Source organism: Pongo abelii, chromosome 1 (genome assembly GCF_028885655.2).
Source record: "Pongo abelii isolate AG06213 chromosome 1, NHGRI_mPonAbe1-v2.0_pri, whole genome shotgun sequence".
Taxonomy (NCBI): Eukaryota; Metazoa; Chordata; class Mammalia; order Primates; family Hominidae; genus Pongo; species Pongo abelii.
Genome location: NC_071985.2, coordinates 222,258,143 through 222,276,955, shown reverse-complemented (window position 1 = coordinate 222,276,955; position 18,813 = coordinate 222,258,143). Strand labels below are relative to the sequence as shown.

Sequence of the window (18,813 nt, the reverse complement as noted above, 5' to 3'; positions counted from 1 at the left end):
GGGCCTGGCGGAAGCCCCGGGAGCTGCACAGACAGGCGGAGGGAGCTGCCCCGATAAGGAGAGGCCCGGACTCGGGCATATCTGCAGAAAAACCCTTCCCCCCTGGGCAGGCGGTGGGGAGGGCGGGGAGGGCGGGGAGGGGCGGGGCAGGGCCGCCCCTGGGGCGGGCCCAGTGCGTGGCAGCGGGACCTGCGGCCCCGTCGCGAAGTTTCCAGCCCTGCGAGAGCCGCCGGGTCGGCCGATCGTCCCCATACCTCGGCCATGCGGCCCCTGCTGCTCTTGGCCCCGCTGGGCTGGCTGCTGCTGGCCGAAGCGAAGGGCGACGCCAAGCCGGAGGGTGAGGGAGCGAAGGCCGGGGGCGGGAGCGCGGATCCGGGCGGGAGGGCTGGTCCCGGGCTGCCTCCCTGGGAACGACCTGAATGGGAGGCCTGGGCTGGAGAGGGAGTCTGGGTTCCGGCTCCTTGTCCACTTACTCGCTGATGACTTGAACAAATCACTTCCCCTCTTGGGGCTGCGGTTCCTGCTTCGGGAAGGAAAGGGTGACAGCTGAGTCCCATTCAGCACAGAAAGGCTCGAATAATAATAGTTCTCATAATAATAACCAGCAATGGCTATTCTGCAGAGTGCTCACTATGGGCCAGGCATCAGTTAGGCATGATTGCTACCCTGGTAAGTGTTTCCGTCTATTATCCCCGTTTTCCAGCTGGGCAAACTGAGGCTCCAGAGTTCATTCACTTGCCCAAGATCATACAACTTGTGGGCCTTGGAACCAGGATTTACCCCACCCACCCAGGTGTCTGGTTCCAGAGCCAGGAGGCCTCACGACCATGGGAATGAGGGGTCTTGAGGGGGACTGGGGAGGGATGGGGGTAGAAGGTGTGGCTCACTTTGTGGAGCAGTTTGTGCTTTCACCCATGTTCCCTGTGGTCTGCTTAGTCCCTGCCAGGGTAGTCTTCCTCTCTGCAGTTTATTTTTTTATTTTATTTAATGTATTATTTATTTAGTTAGTTAGTCATTTTTGAGACAGAGTCTTGCTCTGTCGCCCAGGCTGGAATGCAGTGCGCGATCTCGGCTTACTGCAACCTCTGCCTCCCAGGTAAAAGCAATTCTTTTTTTTCTTTTGAGATGAAGTCTCGCTCTGTCGCCCAGGCTGGAGTGCAGTGGCACAATCTCAGCTCACTGCAACCTCCACCTCCCAGGTTCAAGTGTTTCTCCTGCCTCAGTCTCCCAAGTAGCTGGGATTACAAGCACGCGCCACCATGCCTAGCTAATTTTTGTATTTTTAGTAGATACGGGGTTTCACCATGCTGGCCAGGCTGGTCTTGAACTTCTGACCTCGTGATCCGCCTGCCTCGGCCTCCCAAAATGTTTGGATTACAGGCTACAGGCGTGAGCTATCGCGCCCAGCCGGTTCAAGGGATTCCTGTACCTCAGCCTCCCAGGTAGCTGGGATCACAGACATGTGCCACCACGCCCAGCTAATTTTTGTATTTTGGGTAGAGATGGGGTTTCACCATGTTGGCCAGGCTGGTCTTGAACTCTTGACCTCAGGTGATCAGCCCACCTTGGTCTCCCAAAGTGTTGGGATTACAGGTGTGAGCCACCGTGCCTGGCCCTCTCTGCAGTTTATACTTGTGGAAACCGAGGCCCAGATAGGTGAAGTGACTGTCCAGGGTGGTCCAGACGGAGGTGGTTGGTCCGAGGTCAGCTGGGCTCCAGTCTAGCATTCCTTCTACTTCATCAAGGCAGATTGGATTGCAGTGTGTGCCCCACTGTCCTGAGTGGGTGCTTCCCTCCTCCCCAGCCCTCCCTGGCATGGGCCATCTCCAGGGCTGTCCCGAGAAGGGCATAGACTTCGGATAGTCCCAGCAAAGCCAAGCAGAACTGGCGGTACTTTCCATGGCATTCTCTTCTTCAGCCTATCCTCCTGGAGAAGATGAAACTGTACCACCAGAAGGATCCCGGGTTCTTTGGGTCAGGGATGGGAACCACTATTTATTTTATTTTATTTTATTTTATTTTTGAGACAGAGTTTTGCTGTGTCCCCCAGGCTGGAGTGCAGTAGCGTGTCCTCGGCTCACTGCAACCTCTGCCTCCTGGGTTCAAGCGATTCTCGTGCATCAGCCTCCCAAGTAGCTGGGATTACAGGCCTGCACCACCACGCCCAGCTAATTTTTGTATCTTTAGAAGAGACGAGGTTCGCCATGTTGGCCAGGCTGGTTTCAAACTCCTGACCTCAAGTGATCCTCCTGCCTCGGCCTCCCAAAGTGCTGGGATTACAGCCGGGAGCCACCATTTCTTTTCTTTTTTCTTTTTTTTTTTTAAGATAGAGTTTCACTCCTATTGCCCAGGCTGGAGTCCAATGGCGCGATCTCAGCTCACTGCAACCTCCACCTCCCAAGTTCTAGCGATTCTCCTGCCTCAGTCTCCCTAGTGGCTGGGATTACAGGCGGATGCCACAACGCTCAGCTAATTTTTGTATTTTTAGTAGAGACGGGGTTTCACCGTGTTGGTCAGGCTGGTTTCAAACTCTTGATCTCAGGTGATCCACCTACCTCGGCCTCCCAAAGTACTGGGATTATAGGCGTGAGCACCGCGCCCGGCCAGGAACCACCATTTCTTGAGTACCTCCCTTGGACCAGGTTATGCCCAAGGCCCCACGTCTCCCAGTGGTAAAGCCGGCGGTGCTTGCTCTCTGTGAGGCTTGGTGTTCTAGCCTGCAAGACCCGGTGATACAACCTCACGCCTGGAGCTCTAACAAGAATTCCAGGGGATGAAGTTGGGGAGAGTTCAGCTCAATGCCTGGCCCATGAAAGGCCCTCAGCAAAGGGCATTTTCTCTCCCGGTCCCAGAGCTGCCAGCTTACAGCAGGGCAGTAAGACAGCTCAGAAAGTCCAGTGACGGAAACGCTGACCACTGGGCTGTGCAAAGGGCTCTCGGCCTGGGTCCCCTCACTGGCCAGTAGCCCTGTTGTGGCCTTGTTTTGTGGGCCTTTGATCCCCCTGCTTCTCCTGACATGGGCTGCCTGCATCCCAGACCATTCCAGGAGAGAAACCGCGGCTGCCCATGATGAAGCCCGGGGAGTTGAATTGAAGAGGGACCAGACTGATGACAGGGCGTTAGGCACCCTGATCCCCAGCAAGTGACAGGAGGAGGGCAGAGCAGATCCAAGGAAGCCTTCACAGACAGTGCTGCTATGGGTGGAGGACAGGATCAGTGTGCTACTGAGGTAACCCAGGTAGAGCACCTGGTAGGTAGAAAGCACATCTTTGCTCACTGATGCACAAGAGAGCGGATCCTTAGGCCTGGGGCTAATGTCAGGCCAGTCTGAGTTGGGCCCTTTGCTTCCCTTCTCCATTTGGATCCCTCCCTGTTTTCCTTTTTTTTATTTTTTAAGTTTTTCATTTTCATTTTTTTTTTTTGAGACAGAGCCTCGCTTTGTCGCCCAGGCTGGAGTGCAGTGGCATGATCTCAGCTCACTGCAGCCTCCACCTCCAGGGTTCAAGCAATTCTCTTGTCTTAGCCTCCCAAGTAGCTGGGATCACAGGCATGCGCCACCATGCCTGGCTAATTTTTGTATTTTTAGTAGAGATGAGGTTTTGCAATGATAGCCAGGCTGGTCTCGAACTCCTGACCTCAAGCGATCTGCCCACCTTGGCTTCTGGGATTACAGGCCTGAGCCACTACGCCCAGCCAGGATCCCTTTGATAAGTAAGGAATCATCAGTCCCATTTTGGAGATGGGAAGACTGAGGCCCTGGTAGGTTAAACATCTGGTCTCCAGTTGCCAGAGCTGGTTGGAGGTGGGGTCATTGTCTGGAACTCAGACCTACTGTTCATTTCTGCACCTCTGGACGGGAAGGGGGTGCTGTTGCCTGGAAATGCTGCCTGGGGGAGCCTGCTCAGCTCCCCCAGACCCAGCTGAGGTGTGACCTTCAGCCAGTTGGACAGGACAGAGTGGGTTGCTCATCTTCCCTGCAGGTCTTGTCTGAGCAGCCCCCTGACTAGTGTGTGTGTTTGGTGGGGGGTACCCCAGCAGCTCCCAGAGAGGCCAGCTCTTCCCTTTCCCTGGCAGATGGATGGGAGGGGGCAGCTACTGAGGTGGATTCAGCTGGAGTAGGGAAGGGGATTTGCTGTAGAGTCTCGGGGAGTGAGGTAGGTGGGGTGCTGTCGGCAGCTTGTCTGTTCCCTCACCCAAAACCCGTGGCCTTGGTGCATGGAGAGAAACACGGACCGTTTTAACTTCTAGGGGGCTCCCAGTCAGAGGAGGGTACAGAGCACCTCACTTCAGTAGACACCCCGTGTCTGAGGGGAGAGATATTGCACCATCCTGGGGGGGCTTCTAGAACAAGATGGGAGACACAAGAAGGCTTCAACAAAGCAACATCTTCCGTCACAGGGAACTGGGAGAATAAAAGGCAACATCCAAACAGGCAGATATCCCTAGAGCCAAGGCCAGATGTCCCACAGCCCTTCCTCCCGTTTGTAGAAACTTCCAGCAGATCTCCAGCTCCTGCCTTTCCCTGTAGGCCTTGATTTGGACACGGTGAGGGAAGGACAGCTGCAGAGATCAGAGGCTCAGCTGGGCGTTCAGGTCATTCTGTTCCCTACTAGAGAACAGAAGGGTCCCGGGAGTCAGGCAGGCTGCACTGGATGGTGTGGGGGTGGGGCCGGGTCTGGGGAGACCTAAGTGGGCAGCTGGCCCCGGGGAGGCCAAGGTTGGCTCCCAGGTGCGGGGCATCCCCAGCTCCTGCCAGACCCTGTTCCTGGCTTCAGTTCAAGCCTGGGGTGGGGATGAAGGATGGGGGAAGGGAGAGGGCGGAAGGGCTTCATTCATTCCCGCCTCCCCAGAGAGCAGACTGGGTGTGTCATGACTGTGCCTTGACTCAGGCCACACGGTGACCACCCACGCCTTGGGCTGGGACTGCTTGGGGAGGAGGGGGCATCCGCTGGCACAGTCAAACCAGGGGTGCCCAGAGGTCCCATTCTTCCAGGAGCTCATCACATAGGCACGCCCCAACCAAGCCCTCACCGTCAGTCTCCACATCATTTTCTTTTTCTTTCTTTTTTTTTTTTTGAGATGGAGTCTCGCTTGCCTAGTCTGGAGTGAAATGGCATGATCTCAGCTCACTGCAACCTCTGCCCCCTGAGTTCTAGCAGTTCTCCTGCCTCAGCCTCCCGAGTAGCTGGGATTACAGGCGCCCACCACCATGCCCGGCTAATGTTTGTATTTTTAGTAGAGATGGGGTTGCGCCATGTTGGCCAGGCTGGTCTCGAGCTCCTGACCTCAGGTGATCCACCCGCCTTGACCTTCTTCCAAAGTGCTAGGATTACAGGTGTGAGCCACCGTGCACATCATTCTTCTCTTAAAAGTTTTTCTAAATTTTATTTTTTTGTACAGACAGGGTCTCACTGTGTTGCCCCCGCTGGTCTTGAACCCTCAGGCTCAAGTGATCATCCCCACCTTGGCCTCCCAAAGGCCGGGATTACAGGTGTGAGCCACTGCACCTGGCTAATTCCTGTGGCCCAGTAGCATTATTATAGCTCACTGCAGCCTTCACCTCCTGGGCTCAAGCAATCCTCCCACCTCAGCTTCCTGAGTAGCTGGGCCTAGAGGTGCGTGCCACCACGCCTGGCTAATTTTTTAATTTTTTGTAGAGACAGGGTCTCACTTTGTTGCCCAGGTTGGTCTTGAACTCAGGGCCTCAAATAAGCCTCCTGCCTTGGTCTCCCTAAGTGTTAACATTACAGGTGTGAGCCACCCCACCCTCTTCATCATTCTTGCTCTCAGGAAGGCAGCTCCCCTTTATTCCTGACCCCCAGGGCAGCACCTACCAAGACACAGCTCCCCTTTTTAGGGGAGGCACCCTGTTGCCAGAACCCCCCGCAGCTACCAGGGCAGGCACTGTGCCAAGTGCTTTATGGCATTGGCTCATTGAATCCTCATGAAAGTCTCTGGAGGGAGGTACTATCATCTGTATTATTCCCATTTTACAGATGAGAAAACTGAGGCACAGAGAGGCTAAGTTCCCTGCGCAGCAGTCTGTCTTTAGCACCCTCTCTGTTGTATCTCATTGATTTCTGCTGATCCTGGATCACGGGTTCATCTGGGGAAGTCATTGCTGGACTTTGGGCAGTAGGTGGGGAGGGCTGAGAGCTCTGGGTACCAGGCCTTGGCCTTAGCCCAAGACGGCTGGCTGGACCAGACAGAAAGCAGGTGGGAGGGGCCTTGGTGCTCGAAAATGAATCTTCCACATCCATGCCTTAAGGGTTTCTCTGGCCTGGCCTAACAGTGAGCTGGGAAAAGACCTCACCACGTGACTGGAGTTGAGTGCTTGTGCTGCAGAGGCCAGAGGGAAGGTGCTGGAAGCACTGGCTTCTGTCTGCAGCCAGGAGTCTCTGGCATCTTAGGATGTTGGGCTCTTGGACAGGGAAATGAAGACAAGAGCATGGGCATTTAGAATTCCAACTCATTCCCATTTCACCTAAAGGTTCTGTGACTTTGGGTCAGGTATTTAGCTTCTCTGTGCCTCAGTTTCCTCACCTGAAGAAGCAGGGATAAAAATATCACCTTCCTCATAGAGTGTTGACCGTTAAATAAGATAATGAATGTAACATGCCTCATATAGCACACGGTATCTCACAGGGGTTCAGTGGTGGTAGCTGTTTCTAAAATTACCTTCCATGTTGCTGCTTTTTTTTTTTTTTTTTTTTTTGAGACGGAGTTTCACTCTGTCGCCTGGGCTGGGGTGCAGTGGCACAATCTTGGCTCACTGCAACCTCTGCCTCCTGGTTTCAAGTGATTCTCCTGCCTTAGTCTCCTAAGTAGCTGGGATTTTTTTTTTTTTTTTTTTTTGAGATGGAGTTTCACTTTTGTTGCCCAGGCTAGAGTGCAATGGCGCAATCTGGGCTCATTGCAACCTCTGCCTCCCAGGTCAAGCAATTCTCCTGTCTCAGCCTCCTGAGTAGCTGGGATTACAGACGCCCGCCACCACGCCTGGCTAATTTTTTTTTGTATTTTTAGTAGAGATAGGGTTTCATCACATTGGTCAGGTTGGTCTCAAACTCCTGACCTCAGGTGATCCACCCGCCTCGGCCTCCCAAAGTGCTGGGATTATAGGCGTGAGCCACCGCGCCCGGCCTAGTAGCTGGGATTACATGCACCACCATATAACTTGCACCATGTAAAATGCACCACTGCCTGGCTAATTTTTGTATTTTTAGTAGAGACGGGGTTTTGCCATGTTGGCCAGGTGGGACTTGAATTCCTGACCTCAGGTGATCTGCCCACCTTGGCCTCCCAAAGTGCTGGGATTACAGGTGTGTGAGCCACTGTGCCCGGCCTTTTTTTTTTTGAGACAGAGTTTCACCTGTTGCCCAGGCTGGAGTACAGTGGAGCGACCCCGGCTCACTGCAACCTCTGCCTCCTGGGTTCAAGCAATTCTCGTGCCTCAGCCTTCCAAGTAGCTGGGACTACAGGCTCTTGCCACCACGTCTAGCTAATTTTTGTATTTTTAGTAGAGACAGGGTTTCACCGTGTTGGCCAGGCTGGTCTCAAATTTCTGATCTCAACTGATCTGCCTGCCTCAGCTTCCCAAAGTGCTGGGATTACAGGTGTGAGCCACTGTGTCAGGCCTCACGTAGCTGCTTAAGGCCAGAATGTACAGTGTGTCTTGGTCATGCCCAGTCCCAGCCATGGTGAGGGACAGGGAGACCAAGGAAATAAAGACGTGGCCCTGGCCTGGCAGAGGGAGAAGGAGCAGGTTTGTACCAATACGTCAACTACTGGGCAAACCAAGACTGCACGTGCAAAGGAATGACCACATGGGATGAGATTAAGGAGGGCTTCCCGGAGGAGTTAGACTGGAGGCCTCTTTAGGGGAAGGAATGTGTGTTGCAGACAGGTCAAGGGAATGGGGTGCAGGCTGGGTTTACTGAGGCTGTTTCCTTGGGGATGTTAGGAGGTCATGCCCGGGTCTCTTGTTGGAGGGCTTTCCTTCAGTTCTCTTGTTGTGAACTGCCTCCCAGACCCCTGCATTGCAGCCCAGTGTCAGGGGACCAAGGGGATGGATTGGATCAGTGATTCCCAAATGTGGCTGACATCAGAAATCACCTGGGAAAGGTAGGAAAAATCCAGACTCCTGGGCCCACCTCAGACTCCTAGCCGTGGGGCCTAGGAGCCTGGATTCCACAACCTTTCTTGTGATGCTGATGTGTGGGCAGGTTTGGGACCCTCTGAACTGGACAATCACGTGTGATCCTCAACCAGAGAGGCAGGCTCTGCATGGCCCAAGGAACCCGGGAGTTTTTTTTGTTTGTTTTGTTTTTTGTTTTTGTTTTTGAGACGGAGTCTTGCTCTGTCACCCAGGCTGGAGTGCAGTGGCATTATCTCGGCTCACTGCAATCTTTGCCTCCTGGGTTCAAGCAGTTCTCTGCCTCAGCCTCCCGAGTAGCTGGGATTACAGGCTCCCGCCCACCACCACGCCTAGCTAATTTTTGTATTTTTAGCAGAGATGGGGTTTCACCATGTTGGCCAGGCTGGTCTTGAACTCCTGACCTTGTGATCCACCTGCCTTGGCCTCCCAAAGTGCTAGGATTATAGGCATGAGCCACCGTGCCTGGCTTTTTTTTTTTTTCGAGACAGAGTTTTGCTCTTGTCGCCCAGGCCAGAGTGCAATGGCATAGTCTCTGCTCACTGCAGCCTCCACCTCCCGGGTTCAAGCAATTCTCTTGCCTGAGCCTCACGAGTAGTTGGGATTACAGGCATGTGCCACCACGCCTGGCTAATTTTTGTATTCTTAGTAGAGACAGGGTTTCACCACGTTGACCAGGCTGCTCTTAAACTCCTGACCTCAGGTGATCCACCTGCCTCAGTCTCTCAAAGTGCTGCTATTACAGGCGTGAGTCACTGCGCCCGGCCACAGAACCTGGGGGTTAAGGCCCCAGTGTGGGTTCTCGGCAGCACTGTTTCCCTGGAAAACAGGGAAGAGACAGGTTATGGGGAGGAAAGTGGACATGTGGGGAGGGCGCAGCTAGACAGCTCCCTTACATAGATGGAGGGACAGGGCCCTCTCAACAGATGGCCTGGCCACCGTCCCTGGCTGGGCAGTGCATGCATTTAGGTTAAGAGAGGAGACTCTGGGTTCAGGCTTGTGTCCAAGTCCTGGTGCTGCTGCTTCCTAGCTCCCTTGGGCACATCACTCGCCAGCTCTAGCCTTGGTTTCCTAACTGGAAAGTGAGCAGTTACTATGTGTGAAGTGCTTGGAACAGCGCTGGCTGGGCATGGTGGCTCATGCCTGTAATCCAGCACTTTGGGAAGCTGAGGCAGGCAGATCACCTGAGGTCAGGAGTTCGAGACCAGCCTGGCCAACATAGTGAAACCCCGTCTCTACTAAATATACAAAAATCATTGGGGTGTGGCAGCGTGTGCCTGTAATCCCAGCTACTCGGGACGCTGAGGTAGGAGAATCGCTTGAACTCGGGAGGCGGAGGTTGCAGTGAGCCAAGATCACACCACTGCACTCCATCCTGGGGATAGAGGGACTCTGTCTCAAAAAAAAAAAAAGGCCAGCGCGGTGGCTCATGCCTCTAATCCCAGCACTTTGGGAGGCCGAGGCAGGTCGATGACTTGAGGTTAGGAGTTTGAGACCAGCCTGGCCAACATGGTGAAACCCCGTCTCTACTAAAAATACAAAAAATTAGCTGGGCGTATTGGCCAGCACCTGTAATCCCAACTACTTGGGAGGCTGAGGCATGAGACTCGCTTGAACCCAGGAGATAGAGGTGCAGTGAGCCAAGATCTAGCCACTGCACTCCAGCCTGGGTGACAGAGCGAGACTCTCTCAAAAAAAAAAAGTGTCTGGCACACAGAAAATGCTCGATGAAGGTAAGCCATTATTGTTGCTGTTATTGAGAAGCAGGAACTTGAGAAAGGGGCTTTGAGCCACGCCACCCCATCCCCTTCCCCCACCCCTGCTGCTGAAGTTCAAGAGCCTGTTCCATCAAGAATCTCGAATTGTGCATACACACACACACACAGACGCACGCACGCACAGACACACGCTCACTCACTCACATGCTCTCACGCTGGCTTTTTCCATCCATGAAATGTGACACTCTTCCTGTCCCCAGCAGCCCCCTGTTGCCAAGAGGGCCTCAGAGCTGGTGGCTCTGGTTCTCTTCACCTGGGGGGGGACTTCACCGGCCTGGCAGGAGCTTGGGGGAGCCCTCCCCCAAGTGTGAGCAGCACCCCTCGTTTCTGGATCCCAGGTTCAGGTAGTGAGGCCTCTTCTTCCCACACCTGCCCGGTGTATCCACCCCCTCCTCCCCCAGGACCCCAGCTGATCCCTGCCAATCCCTGCTGGGCCGCCTGGCGCCAGCCCCCTGCCCTGGGGCCAGCTCCCTGCTCTGGCTACCCCTGCCCCGCCAGCTCTGGCAAGCCAGGCCCCTTTGTTCCTACAGTCTAGGTTCCTCCTGACTTCTTGATGTGGTGGGAGGGGAGGGCCTTACCTGCCTGCTGTCAATCTGGGCACCAGGGCCACCAGGTGAAAAGTGTAAGCTGCAGACCCTCAGGGAGCTAAGACTCACTCAGGGAGACAATGATGAGCACCGCAGTGTGGGTCTTGCCTCTGTGGCTTGGAGGCCAGAGAGGGCAGGAGAAATCCGAGAAGGCTTCATAGAGGTGGAAGGGACGTCATTGTCACTGGCCCTGGGACCTGGAGGAAGGTTAGAGAAAGGAGATACAGGCCGGGTGTGGTGGCTCACGCCTGTAATCCCAGCACTTTGGGAGGCTGAGGTGGGCAGATCGGTTGAGGCTGGGAGTTCCAGACCAGCCTGAGTAACATGGCGAAACCTCATCTCCACTAAAAAATTTAGCTGGGCATGGTGGTGTGCACCTGTAGTCCCTCCCAGCTACTTGGGAGGCTGAGGTGGGAGAATCACCTGAGTGCAGGAAGTCGAGGTTGCAGTGAGCCATGAACCATGATTGTGCGTCTGCACTCCAGCCTGGGCAACGGAAGTGAGATTGGGTCTCAAAAAAAAACAAAAACAAAAACAAAAAAAACCCCCAAAAAACAAAAACAAGAAAGGGGATACAGAGGGAGCCATGGTAGGACGGAGGAACCCAGCAAGGAGAGACCCCCCCCTCCAGTTGGAGGAGGGCCTGCATGATGGAGAAGGATGAGTATATCACCCGCCAGATCAGAGAGGGCCTTGAATGCCAGGCCAAGGCATTTGCTTCTCATTAATCAGCACCAGTAATACCTCTTTTTTTTTTTTTTTTTTTTTGAGACAGAGTCTTGCTCTGTCACCCAGGCTAGACTGTGGTGGTGTGATCTTGGCTCACTGCAACTTCTACCTTCTGGGTTCAAGCAATTCTCCTGTCTCAGCCTCCCAAGTAGCTGGGACTACAGGCACACCCAGCTAATTTTTATATTTTTAGTAGAGACGGGGTTTCACCATGTTGGCCAGGCTGTTCTCAAACTCCTGATCTCAGGTGATCCGCCTGCCTCAGCCTGCCAAAGTGCTGGGATTACAGGTGTGAGCCACTGTGCCCAGCCTTCAGTAATACCTCTTCATGTGTGCCAAGCATCCCAATAAGGATTTTACATGCCTGATCTCATTTATTTATCATTTATCATTTAATTCTCCAGCAGCCCTGAGAAGTAGGTACTATTATTATTCCTGCTTTCCAAGGGGAAACTGAGTCTCAGAAGGGCTAGGGACTTGCCCCAGGTCACATGGCTAGTAAGGAGCAGAGCTAGGATTCTAACCAGGCAGGCTAGCTCCAGACTCCTCACTTCTCAGAGAACACAGCTTCAAAGTGTGCTCTGAGAGGGGCTTCCCCAGGGCTCCCTGAGATGCTCTCTGGGGAGTTATTTCCAGAAGGTTCTGTTACAGAGGCAGGCCACACTACAGAGCCTGGGAGAGGTTCCTTGTTAAAATTGTAGGAATGGCTGCCCTGGCCAAAGGTCAGGAGTGGACCAGTGGATTTCAAGTCAGTTTCCACTCTGGGCCGACTCATTGGTTGTAACAGCCTCAAGCATGGTGTTGGGAGAATCTAGAGCCGTGTGATACTCAGCAAGAAAGACTGTGAGATAGATTAGCAATGTCTGTCCTGGGTTAGGTATGGAGAGCAGGGATCTGTGAGCCATGTATTTGCTGTCCCTGGGCTAATGTCTATCATTGACCAGAGAGATCTTCCTGGTGGTCAGCATTCAGAGTAAATTCTTCCTTCCACACCCTCTAAAGCCAGAAACTCAGTCCTATAGTGCAGGGTGTAGACACTTCCCCTGTCTACGGCACATGCTTTATTTGTCTGTTTTATGTTGCTGTAAAGAAGTACCCGTGGCTGGGTAATTTCTCAAGAAAAGAGGTTTATTTGGCTCACAGTTCTGCAGGCTGTATAAGCATACCATCAGCATCTGTTCTGCTTCCAGTGAGGCCTCAGGAAGCTTTGACTCATGGCAGGCATGTCACATGGTGAGAGCTGGAGCGAGAGAGAGGAGGAAGTGCAAGGCTCTTTTAAACAACCAGCTCTCTGCTGGGCACGGTGGCTCATGCCTGTAATCCCGGCACTTTGGGAGGCCGAGGCGTGTGGATCATTTGAGGTCAGGAGTTTGAGACCAGCCTGGCCAACATGATGAAACCCCGCCTCTATTAGAAACACAAAAATGAGCTGGGCATGGTGGCGAGTGCCTGTAGTCCCAGCTACTCAGGAGGTGGAGGTTGCAGTGAGCTGAGATTGTGCCACTGCACTCCAGCTTAGGTGACAGAGCGAGATGCTGTCTCAAAAAAAAAAAAAACAAAAAAAACCCCAGCTCTCTTGGCCGGGCATGGTGACTCATGCCTGTTATCCCAACACTTTCGGAGGCCGAAGCAGATCACCAGAGGTCAGCTGTTCAAGACCAGCCTGGCCAACGTGGCAAAGCCACTAAAACATAAAAATTAGCCAGGTGTGGTGGCACCCGCCCGTAGTCCCAGCTACTTGGGAGGCTGAGGCAGGAGAATAGCTTGAACCCAGGAGGTGGAGGTTGCAGTGAGCTGAGATCATGCCACTGCATTCCAGCCTGGGTGACAGAGTGAGACTCTGTCTCAAAAAAATAAAAACCAACCAGCTCTCACATGAACTCAGAGCAAGAACTCACTCATTACCGAGGAGATGGCACCAAGCCATTCATGAGGGATCGCCTCTGTGACCCAAACACTTCCCACTGGGCCCCACCTCCAACACTGGGGATCACATTTCAACGTGCAATTTGGAGGGGACAAATATCCAACTATATCGGTCAGTTACTGGGTGGAGGGAGCCCTGGAGGAGACTCAGGAGACCTGGGTTATTTCCTGCTCTGCCATCCCTTCCTCCCTGGGCCCTGTTCTGTAATGGGTTGACATGAAGACACTTCCTGCCAGAATTTGACAGGTCACTGGGAACAAAGACCTCCCCCCGTCACCTCCCTCATCCTCCATTCCCATTCACCATACCCTCGTCTTTGTAGACAACCTTTTAGTCCTCACGGTGGCCACTAAGGAGACCGAGGGATTCCGTCGCTTCAAGCGCTCAGCTCAGTTCTTCAACTACAAGATCCAGGTAAGGGGTTTCCTGGGCGAGGCAGAGACAGTGAGGGGTGGCAGGAGGATCTAGGAGCTAGTGTCCTTTCCAAACTACCATGGCTCTTGAGATAGACTTGGGGCCACAGGGGAGGCTTCTGGAAGCCTGAAGGATGAAAATGAGTTAGTCAGTAATGGGAAGACACAGCAGAGGACACAGCATGAGTCTAGGGGGTGATGGAGAGGGAGAGAGTTGGCTAGAGAAATGCTCAGATGTTAGTGTGCAGGAGCCTCACCTGAGAGGCTAGTTTAGAGGACAGGGCCTCGGGATCAGCATTTCCACAAGTTCTACCAGATAATTTGGGGATGGGCATGGTCTAGACGTCTTCCCGGTATCATAAACACTGCTCTAAAGAAACATGAGTGGTCTGGCGCGGGGGCTCACGCCTGTATTCCCAGCACTTTGGGAGTCTGATGATCCACTGAGGTCAGGAGTTTGAGACCAGCCTGGCCAACATGGCGAAACCCCATCTCTACTAAAAATACAAAAAAATTAGCTGGGCATGATGGCACACACCTGTAATCCCAGCTGCTTGGGAGGCTGAGGCAGGAGAATCACTTGAACCTGGGAGGCAGAGGTTGCAGTAAGCCAACATGGCGTCACTGCACTCCAGCCTGGGCAATAGAGTGAAACTCTGTCTCAAAAAAAAAAAAAAAGAAAAGAAAAGAAAAGAAAAAAGAAACATGAGCTAATGCCCGATCGACCACTGGCATGGGCTTGGTGTCCTCTCTGTGCAGTCCATGGGGCTGAGCCCTGCAGGGAGACGAGTATCCTGAGTGCTTCCTTATGTCAGGCACAAGGTTGGGCACTGGCAATAGGGTGATGGGCAATACAGAACAAGTCATTGCTTACACAGAGCTTGCAATCTAGTGGCATTAAGTCAGCAAGCAAGTGTATTAGCTCACATGAATGAGGGTTGCAGCAGAGGGTTGCTTCAGGCATGGCTGGATCCAGGGATTCAAGCAGCAAAGTGAGGGCCTTGTCTTTCCATCTCTAGGCCCTGTTTGTTTTCATCGTGGTGGCAAGATGACCACCAGCCACGGATTCATGTGCCCCAGTTTCTCAACTTCAGCAGAAGGAGACAGCCTTTCCTTTTTAGGAAAGGCCTGCAGACTGTTCTGTTTTTCACAGAACAGTCCCAGGGAAGGCGCTGATAGGCCATGTTGGGGTCACATGCTCAGATCTCTGGGTGTGGGAGTGACAGGAAGGGTGGGACATTCTGATTGGACAGGCATGGTCACATGACCACCAGGAACCAGATAAGCTTCACACAGGTGGAGAATGGTTTCCTTACAGAGGAGGGTCAGAGTTGCTGGACCCACAGAAGCAAAAAAATTATTTCTTTCTTTTTCTCTTTTTGAGACGGAGTCTTGCTCTGTCTCCCAGGCTGAAGTGCAATGGAGCGATTTCGGCTCACTGGGACCCCCACCTCCCGGGTCCAAGCAATTCTCCTGCTTCAGCCTCCGGAGTAGTTGGAATTAGAGGCGTGTCCCATCACACGCCGCTAATTTTTGTGTTTTTAGTAGAGACAGGGTTTCGCCATGTTGGCCAGTCTGGTCTTGAATTCCTGACCTCAGGTGGTCCACACGTCTCGGCCTCCCAAAGTGCTGGGATTACCAGCATGAGCCACCACGCCCAGCCCTGGAAAAATATTTCTTTACCAAAAGCCCGTGTTAAGGGGTGTTTCTCTCCAGGCGCTTGGCCTAGGGGAGGACTGGAATGTGGAGAAGGGGACGTCGGCAGGTGGAGGGCAGAAGGTCCGGCTGCTGAAGAAAGCTCTGGAGAAGCACGCAGACAAGGAGGATCTGGTCATTCTCTTCACAGACAGGTAGGTGGGTCAGGGCTTCCTAGCCTGGGCCCCTCCGAGGAAGATAGAAGAATATTCTAAAATGAGGCCCTCCCAGAACATCGGGGAAGAAGGGGGACCACTCTAGCTAAGGTTGCCTAGTTTTAGGGTGTCCATTCCCGGTCTTAGTGAAGTCCATTCCCAGGCTTGGTGAAAAGATAAAGAGGAGGTGGCCCATGAGTGTGATGGGCCCCCTTTAAGTAAGAGAAGAATGACATATTGTGGGGACCATCTCTCTGCCCACGGTGCAGGTGGGAACCTGGCAGGCAGGGCTGCAGACGGAGACAGGTCCATTTCCCAGATGGTGGCCCAGGCTGGCGTGGGCAGAGGGCCATTTGTGGAGCACTTGATCCCTGATCCCTCCTGTCTGTGCCCTCACTGGGCCCCTGCTCACCCCTGCCCTGCTCCGTCTTCTTGCTGCTCTGGCCACAGCTACGACGTGCTGTTTGCATCGGGGCCCCGGGAGCTCCTGAAGAAGTTCCGGCAGGCCAGGAGCCAGGTAGTCTTCTCTGCCGAGGAGCTCATCTACCCAGACCGCAGGCTGGAGACCAAGTATCCGGTGGTCTCCGATGGCAAGAGGTTCCTGGGCTCTGGAGGTGAGAGGCCTGGGTGCAGGGCGCTTGGCCCAGCAGAGGGGTCCATCTACTGCCTTTGTGAGGACCCCCCTTGTTTGACGTGCAATGTGGGTGTCTCACAGGTCTCCAGTGCAGAATGTCCTGAATAGAGCTCCTGACTTTTCAACCCCAAATGTGCTCCCCTGCAGTTCTGATCTCATTCAACAGACACGCAGCCCCATGGATAGAACCCAGGAGTCACTCCTGACTCCTCCCTTGCCCTCCTCCACCTACGTCCGATGCCAGTCACCTGTCTGCTACTTTTTAAATTTTGAGATGGCATCTCAGTCTGTTGCCCAGGCTGGAGTGCAGTGGTGGGATCTCAGCTCACTGCAGCCCTCGCCTCTTGGGCTCAAGCAATCCTCCTGCCTCAGCCATCCAAGTTGCTGGGATTACAGGCATGCACCACTATGCCCAGCTAATTTTTGTATATTTAGTAGAGATGGGGTATCGCCATGTTGGCCAGGTGGGTCTCGAACTCCTGGCCTTAAGTGATCCACCTGCCTCGGCCTCCCAAAGTGCTGGGATTATAGGCATGAGTCACCACACCTGGCCACCTGCCTCCTACTTCCTAAAGATCTCTGGAATCTGCTCTCTCCGGCCCACAGTTCACTGCCGCCATTCTCACTGGGCTCCTGGCCATTGCTAGGAGCCTCCTTACTGCTCTGCCAATCCCTGCCCTCATGCCCTTCCAGGCCATTCTCCATCCAGCAGCCAGAGGTTTCTTTAAACGATGCAAATCCAAGGCCGGGTGTGGTGGCTCACGCCTGTAATCTCAGCACTTTGGGAGGCCGAGGTGGGAGGATAACTTGAGGCCAGGAGTTCAAGACCAGCCTGGCCAACATGGCAAAACCCCATCTCTACCAAAAATATAAAAGGTAGCTGGGCGTGGTGGTACACGCCTGTAATCCCAGCTACTTGGGAAGCTGAGGCAGGAGAATCTCTTGAACCCAGGAGGTAGAGGTTGCAGTGAGCCGAGATTGTGCCACTGCACTCAAAAAAATAAGTAAATAGGCTGGGCACGGTGGCTCACGCCTGTAATCTCAGCACTTTGGGAGGCCGAGGTGGGCGGATCACGAGGTCAGGAGATCGAGACCATCCTGGCTAACACGATGAAACCCCGTCTCCACTACAAATACAAAAAATTAGCCAGGTGTGGTGGCGGGCACCTGTAGTCCCAGCTACTCGGGAGGCTGAGGCAGGAGAATGGCGTCAACCCGGGAGGTGGAGCTTGCAGCGAGCCGAGATCGCGCCACTGCATTCCAGCCTGGGCGACAGAGCGAGACATTGTCTTAAAAATAAATAAATAAATAAAGATGCAAATTCACACACATCACTTAATGACTTTCCACTGCATGGAGAATAAAATCCACAGGCCTCTTTTCAACCTCAGATGGGGATCTGCCATCTGCCCTCAACAGACACTTTTTTCCACTGGTCCAGAGTAAGCGCAGTCCAGATGGCCTTGCCCTGGCCCAGGCCCAGGAGTAGGGATGTCCCATTGCTCTCGTGGTTGCCTGTCACGTCTGTACTCTAGCCAGGGGCCCATGTGGGCTTCCCCACTATGCCAGGTCTCAGCCCCCAAGGCACTGTGTGAGCTTGGCCCAGCCTTTCCCTTCTCTGGGCCAGGTTTCCCAGATAACCGTAAAAAGGGACACCAGGCCTGTATCCTCCCAGCCCTGCTCTCCAGGGGCTCCTCGTACAATCCGTTTCTTCACCACCTATGTGGTGCCCAGCACTGAACAGTACAGCTTAGTGGGCACCATTGGTCTTATTCTTGGGGTCATTAGGAACTCATTAATAAGTGACATTCACTGGCAGGCCCATTTCCAACCTGCAACCCCACCTCCTGTCAATTCAGGAGGACTTCTGAGAGGTGACAGGGTTTGTGGGCATATGAGTGGAGGTGGATAAGAGGGAAGGGTGGGAGGAAGCCCCTGGCTTAGAGGCTGGAAGCTAAGGGTTTGTCTCGGTGTCCCCACCCACCAACCTTCAGGCTTCATCGGTTATGCCCCCAACCTCAGCAAACTGGTGGCCGAGTGGGAGGGCCAGGACAGCGACAGCGACCAGCTGTTTTACACCAGGATCTTCTTGGACCCGGAGAAGAGGGTAAGAGGCAGTGGGCGGGCCAAGGAGAGGGGGCTGGGGATCCACCGGCCAGGCTGCACGGGAACAGCTCTTCTCGGGCCTGAACCCCTGGGTTGGTGTCTTAGTCTGTTCAGGCTGCTCTGACAAACTGCCATAGGCTAGGTGGCTCCCAGACAACGGATGTGAATTTCTCATGGTTCTGGAGGCTGGAAGGGTGAGATCACAGCTGGGTTCTGGTCAGAGCCCTCTAACTGGTACAGAGACAACTGACTTCTCTCTGTGTCCTCAGATGGTGGAAGGGGGTAGGGAGCTCACGGGGCCTCATTGGTAAGGACACTAATCCTATTTTTTTCTTCTTGGGACAGAGTCGCTCTGTCGCCCAGGCTGGAGTACAGTGGTGCAATCTTGGCTCACTGCAGCCTCCACCGCCCTGGTTCAAGCGATTCTGGAGCCTCAGCGTATCGAGTAGCTAGGACTACAGGCATGCATCACCACGCTTGACTGATTTTTGTATTTTTAGTAGAGATGGGGTTTCACCACGTTGGCCAGGCTGGTCTCAAACTCCTGTCCTCAGGTGCTTTACCTGCCTCGGCCTCTCAAAGTGCTGGGATTACAGGCATGAGCCACCGCGCCTGGCTGTTGGGTCTTAAAGAGGCA

General features: G+C 53.8%; 1 protein-coding gene across 1 annotated transcript in view; it reads left to right on the top strand.

The window, feature by feature from the left end:
• Positions 1-240: 240 nt before the first annotated feature.
• Positions 241-18,813, top strand: part of PLOD1 (procollagen-lysine,2-oxoglutarate 5-dioxygenase 1) — a 41,649-nt gene continuing 23,076 nt past the window's right edge. The window contains 5 exon segments of the mRNA NM_001133956.1: positions 241-337; positions 13,496-13,587; positions 15,303-15,436; positions 15,887-16,050; positions 18,065-18,177. Of these exon segments, the coding sequence (NP_001127428.1) occupies positions 262-337; positions 13,496-13,587; positions 15,303-15,436; positions 15,887-16,050; positions 18,065-18,177 (579 nt within the window). The 5' untranslated portion in view covers positions 241-261.